At 44.1% G+C, this 6,640-nt stretch overlaps 1 protein-coding gene across 1 annotated transcript; it reads left to right on the plus strand.

Annotated features, from left to right (window-relative positions):
- Positions 1–2,261: 2,261 nt before the first annotated feature.
- LOC123134653 (WAT1-related protein At1g44800) lies at positions 2,262–5,149 on the plus strand. The gene is made up of 4 exons (XM_044553861.1): positions 2,262–2,455; positions 3,752–3,814; positions 3,922–4,593; positions 4,912–5,149. Exons 1-4 carry the CDS (start codon positions 2,262–2,264, stop codon positions 5,147–5,149), a joined length of 1,167 nt encoding a protein of 388 aa, XP_044409796.1.
- Positions 5,150–6,640: the final 1,491 nt, after the last annotated feature.

The following is a 6,640-nucleotide window of genomic DNA, read 5'->3' on the forward strand; positions in this document are numbered from 1 at the left end:
GGCCCCTTATTTCTCAAAAAAAAAAAGAGAGTCCAACCGGCCCCTTGTAGTTTAAGTATGAATTTTTCACTCCCATGTAGATACACCTTATACCTAGACCACCCAGTTTGCATTAAAATCCGTGTTATCTTCACATATGAATTTCCTTTTTTTTTGTTTCTTCGAAACAAGAGAACATTTGACCTTGAAACTTTGCAGCTCAAAGATACACAAGTGCCCTTTATAAAATCATTTCGATTTTTCGATGAAACATATTTTTTTCAAATTACAAATTTTGAATAAGTTGCATCATTTTAAATTGTTTTGTTGCGCCATAAAATCCCCAAGCATGTCTTCACATGGTAGTACTTGTGTGATGTTGATCTGCAAAAGTTTCAAGTTTAGATGTTCTTTTATTTGGGAGAAACAAAAAAGAGAAGTTCGCCCACCCGAACTTTGATGCAAAAATGTACAGTGAGGATAGAAGGTATATATAGCTGTATGGCAGTAGAATCATAACTTTCCCATAATTTTTGAGTTAAACATAATTACTTTTAATTCTTAAAACTTAACTCCACAATTTTTTAACACAAATTCATTTACTTTTAGGCATGGCCCAAAGTGTAGAGCTACCTGCTAAGAGAAGCAATTTTGAGTTAAGCTTCACTACTCAATTTACTGCATTAAATAATATCTTAGGCACATACTTCACTGGATCTGAACTACGAGAACTGACCCAAAGAACACGACAAGAAAAATTACACACCTCAATAGAAAACATAACTTCCTTGACTGCTCCTACAAATCCAATGAATACTTTCTTCATCTTTTGCTCTTCTCTGTTGACTTCCTTGACTTACACAATTGTTTCTTCTCTACCTCCTAATGAATAAATTTGGACACTTGCGTTCTGTAATCTCATCTCTACCAACTAGTGCACCAACATCCAGTAGACCTCTCTTGATCAATAGATCAATGGATTCTTCTTCCCAAAATCAAAACTTGCAACCCTTTTGCATAACATCAAGCAAACACTGAGCTCAAATTATTTTAAAACCGAAGAACAACCGCACAATATTGCACTCATTTTGTCCATTTCACACTTGTAGAAGACCCATATGGGGTGTTCTTCCATTTTTGAGACCCGACGCAATACCAGCCGCTAGAAGTCGTCACACTTGATGGTTAGCAAAGGCAAGACAACGATTTGTTGGGCGAGGGCCAAACATGGCCGACCAGCAAGCGAGGATGTGTCGACAGTCCGATGAGTGAAGAGATGCGAGCGTGAGAGGAGGAAGACATACCGCGGGGAGCTCCGGAGGCTGCGTGGAGTGCTTGGGGTGTTTGCGCGTTTCGGTTCTCGAAGAAACGCGACGACACAAAGGCCTAGGTGCGTCGAATCCGGAGACAACGGCAACATGCGTAGATGCTTCGACTTCGACTAGGGCGAAGATGATGGGCGGATCGAAGTGAGGCAGGTGCTACAGGGTGTCCGCCGTGGTCCGGTTTAACTCCTCAGAACAAACTTTTTAAGTAGTTAAAGCCTTTTAGGGGATCGGCTAGACATGCTCTTGCCAGTTGCCACCACACACTCACCCATGCCTCATTGGTACAGCAATCCGGCATACATCTCATCTGTACCACACCAAAAAACTAACTAAAGCTCGTTTTCCCTAAATTTCTCCTAAAACCAGATTTCTAAAACTAACATTAATTCACTTGAACATTGGTGATACACCTTAATTACGAGCTGATTAACTCATTGACAGTACGCTGATCCTTGTCTAGGTTAGCTACTACAGACAACCATGCACGCACGCATGAACATGGATGGTTGTTGGTACAAGAGCACTAGTTAGCTCTAGCTAGGGGCAAAGTGAAGTAAGCCTCCCAGTTCCCACAGACGTTGACTCTGTCGGCTTCAAATTCTTCTCCTTTGCCCGTTAATGGAATATCAAACTGGGAATGGAACATACAGCTAAGATTGCACTGAGACAGACCGGGTAGGCGCATCCGTGACTCGGATCCACCGATCGATGGCTACACTACGCTTTGCGTCCAACACCTGAACCCTGGGTATGCGTACTGTGCGCAGCAGCGTTCCAGCCTCTATATAAACGAGACAGCAGCCGCGGTGTGAGCTCATCGCCTCATCGATCACATTGCTTGCGTAGTGGTTACTTCCCATCGAGCTACCATAGAAACAAGAGAGTGAGTGAGAGAAGAAGAGGAGGAGGAAGACTTGGAAACGAAAAAGTTTGAAGTGAGAGATCGAGAGGATCATGGGCATGGGATGGAAAGTTCTGAGCGATGTGAAGCCATACCTGGCGATGGTGCTGCTGCAGGTGGGGTTCGCCGGGATGTACATCGTCGCCGTGGCGTCCCTCAAGCGCGGGATGAGCCACTTCGTGCTCGTTGTCTACCGGAACCTCGTCGCCACCGCTGTCATGGCGCCCTTCGCCCTCTACTTCGAGAGGTAACTACTCATTCCATCGACCCACCTCCCGTAGGTGCAGTGCATATCATGGCCTAGTTTCCCCGTGCATGCATGTGAAATACTTCTTCGGTTCCTAAATATGAGACCTTGTAAAGATTACACTATGAACTAAATACGGATGTATATAGACATACTTTAAAGTGTACATTCACTCATTTTGCTTCGTATATAGTTTATAATAAAATCTCTAAAAGGTCTTATATTTATAAACGAAAGGAGTAGTATAGGATTGATGTGCATGCCACTGCCCGCAAAAAAAGGAACAAAAAAGATGTGCATGCCAGTGCAACCGCGCGTACATGCACGTCCGTTGCCAATTTTTGCTTGGACAAACATACTATAGATATGAACTGTCAGTGCTAGTCACCACACACGCAGAGTACCAAACCATCACAGGAGGTGGCTCCAACATGCATGCACGTTCATATACTACTCTTTACACTAATATTGAACTACAAAAACATCTTACTACATTAGTTTACAGAGGGAGTAGTTTTTACCACACAACTGCAGCACTTACCCAATAATGATGACTACTGGAAGCCCGAAATGGCTCGATTTTTGAGTTCTCGTTTTCTTTTTGCGGGGTGTTCCAGCTCTCATTTAGTTCGACAAGATTGCGAGGGAGGGACAATGTACATGAAGGGGAAAATGTATATTGGGAAATTAGCAACGCCAGCTAGCCACTCCACGACCGAGCAAGCGCACACCTACAATTTGTTCAGTTCGTTCTCGTTTTTGTCGCATTTAGTTTTTTTGTGTGTCTCATTTAGAAGCATCATTCCTTTTATAACCTGTAGATACCATATTCACGATCGACCAGTACTCGTGGACTGCACCGGGGCCTATCCTTGATACCTTATTCTGTTTTGCACCAGCAAATTAAGCAGAATAATTGCCACGCGTTAAACCAGCATATGCGTACCTCATCAAGCAGCATCGATCTATAGCAGAGTGCATAAATTAGCAGAGTGCATAAATTAGCAGAAGTAGAGAATGACACATAATAAAGCAGGTATTTGTGTGCGCGGTGTGCCGTATCTGTGCTTACGCATGTGTAAACGCACTTGGCGACGTCCCACTCGGCTGTGTGCCCTGCCCTGATTGGTCACTGGTGGAGCGTGGAGGTCCTACCATGCATGCATGGAACCCACATGTCCTGTGGAAGCATGCATACTAGTAGTTCAGTTCGATTAATTTTACTACTACCTAAATCTGGTTCATGAAAGATCACTAGCTAATTGTACATTTGCTCCGCGTACGTAACATGTGCAGGGGACTGAGGCCAAAGATGACAATTACCATCTTCCTCAAGATCATGGGGCTCGCATTCCTCGAGTACGTCCGTTACGGTTGATTAATTCGATCGTCCGTCGTCCATCCATCCATGCATGGCGACAGAGTACAAAACTGTTGTTACTGACATGTGGTTCGTTGCCTCGCAGGCCTGTGCTTGATCAGAACCTCTACTACATGGGCGCGAAGCTGACCTCGGCGGGGTTCGCGGCCGCGCTGATCAACATCCTCCCGGCCGTCACCTTCGTGCTGGCGCTCATCCTGCGCATGGAGAAGGTGCGGCTGCGGAGCCTGCACAGCCAGGCCAAGATCGCCGGCACGGTCCTCACAGTGGCCGGCGCCGTGCTCATGATCCTCTACCACGGCCCCGCCGTGCAGTTCCCCTGGACCAATGGCCAGCACCACGCCGGCAGTGCGGCCGCCGGCGCCGATGCAGCGGCGTGGCTAAAGGGGACCATCATGGTCATCGCCGCCTGCGTGGCCTGGTCGTGCTTCTTCGTCCTCCAGTCCAGCACGCTCCGGGACTACCCGTCGGAGCTGTCCCTCACGGTGCTCATCTGTGGTGTGGGCTCGGTGATGAGCACCGGCGTCGCCCTCGTCGCCGAGCGTGCCAACACCCAGGCGTGGGTCATCGGCTTCGACGCCCGCCTCTTCACCGCCGTCTACGCTGGCATAGTGTGCTCCGGCGTGGCGTACTACGTGCAGGGCATCGTGTCTAAGCAAAGGGGCCCGGTGTTCGTGACGGCCTTCAACCCGCTCTGCATGATCATTACCGCCGTCATGGGCTCCATCATTCTCAAGGAGGAGATCACTCTCGGAAGGTACACTACATTTCTTCATATTTTGCTACCATGTCAGGATCGACAAAGATATATACTTCCTACGTCGCGATTTTTCGGTGACCATATGTTTCTCGATCAAAAATGTGTTATATGCTACAAATATACTTGTATTGTTAGATTTTTGTTCAAAGAAAATCTTTAGTGACATTATTTTTAAAGCATACAATGTATATTTTGTTAGTCAAACATATAATTAAAGTTTGACCCAAAATATGAGTGAAACTAATAGCCCGGATGGAGGAAGTATTACATTAGTGCAACAACACTAATGATACCCTTTCATTGTTCTGTTTTCAGTGTGATTGGTGCAGTGATCATCGTGGTAGGGCTCTACTTTCTCATATGGGGCAAGAGCAAGGACAAAGTCAACCAAGTCTCCGACGACTTCATAGCCGGTAGTAGCAAGGGCGCCGGTGAGCTGCCCTTAACCTCGGTGACTAACGGCAACGGCAAGCAGCACGAGCTCGGGGACGGCAAGTTCAACGGCAGCTACGTGTTGAACGTCGAGACGCCGGCGACCAATGGCAACTACTAGCTAGTCAAGGGGTCGGAGCATACGTCGATCGAGTAGTCTGTCTAACTATTTTCCTGGTAATGCATGCATGCATGGAGACGAATTTTTTCTTCATTTTTCTTCTTTTCAGCTTCTCCCCTGTCATGTGAGAGAATGATCAGTGAGTGCTGGTTATACCAAGTGTAACGGTCGAGACCGCATGTACGTGTCGTGATCGCTTGCTTAATGTGACTTGAGAATGCCTAAAACTCATCTAGACAAAATATAGTTTGGCCTTATTCACCTGACATTGACCTCATCATTGTTGTTATTCTAGTTCAGTCACATGTTCTTTTTTAGTAACGCCTGAAATTTTATTCATCTTTACCTAATAATAAAGCAAATTGGGTTTCGGTCGTCCGTCATGACATTTTTCAGAAAAGTCCCTGTGTTTTGATGAAATCAACCCGCGGTCCGGATTTAAGTCACACCCGAACCGTTATTTTACATTTTTCGAACCCCCCCTGATGTTTTAGGTAATTCATCCGCAGATCATATCTAAGTCAAACAAATGTTTTTTTAAATCATCCATATCTTTTAAACCATAACTCCGATTTAAATATGTTATATATGAAATTTGATTAGAAAAATATGTAGAATATGATTATGAGATTATGTTTACCTGTTAAGTATTTTAAATATTATTTTGGAATATATTTAAGTCAAACAAATGATTTGCTAAATTATTCGTATCTTTTAAACCGTAACTTCGATTTTAACATATTATATATGAAATTTTATTAGAAAAATGTGTGGAATCGAAATATGTTGTTAATTTTACCTTTAAATATTTCTAAAATATTGTTTTGGAAGCAAACTTATAATTTATAGCGCAAGATCCATTTTTTTCATACCGGCGGCGATCCTTGATTGCAAATAAACACCCCACTATAACCATATAGGGAAAAGAAAACATCGCTAACTACACATGCATACCTCTGAAAAATGTCATAGGGGAAAACAATAGATTTCTCATCGCGGGAGTGAGAGATAGCGAGAGAGAGAGAGAGAGGGAGAGAGAGACGCCTTAGGATTAACCATATTCAAACACATTTTTGTTTTGTTTTGTGTGAACACCGAGACCATCGCCGGCGAGGGTGAGAAGGAGGATAAGCGGCAACACAAATATGATGCCTCGCAAAAATAAAGAAGATGAACCTATTGTGGTCTTGAGTGATGGTTGTTGGGTTAAGAGCGTGTCTTATGTTTTCTCTCCCGTTGCAACGCACGGGCTCTTTTGCTAGTACCTATAACAATTACAGGTACACTGATTTGGATCTAAAATCCAAGAAAATACTTCCTCCGTCCCAAAATTCTTGTCTTAGATTTGTCTAGATATGGATGTATCTAATACTAAAACGTGACTTGATACATTTGTATCTAGACAAATTTAAGAAAAGAATTTTGGGACGGAGGGAATACAAAGTAACTCATGTGACTAAGAATTACAACGAAATCTATGTGAAACACCTT

The sequence above is a fragment of the Triticum aestivum genome, chromosome 6B (assembly GCF_018294505.1).
Source record: "Triticum aestivum cultivar Chinese Spring chromosome 6B, IWGSC CS RefSeq v2.1, whole genome shotgun sequence".
Classification (NCBI taxonomy): domain Eukaryota; kingdom Viridiplantae; phylum Streptophyta; class Magnoliopsida; order Poales; family Poaceae; genus Triticum; species Triticum aestivum.

Coding starts and splice junctions, on each gene's coding strand:
- LOC123134653 (XM_044553861.1), top strand. CDS start 2,262: ATGGGCATGGGATGGAAAGTTCTGAGCGATGTGAAGCCATACCTGGCG. Junction 3,815..3,921: donor ATGGGGCTCGCATTCCTCGA/GTACGTCCGTTA, acceptor GTTGCCTCGCAG/GCCTGTGCTTGATCAGAACC. Junction 4,594..4,911: donor GAGGAGATCACTCTCGGAAG/GTACACTACATT, acceptor TTCTGTTTTCAG/TGTGATTGGTGCAGTGATCA.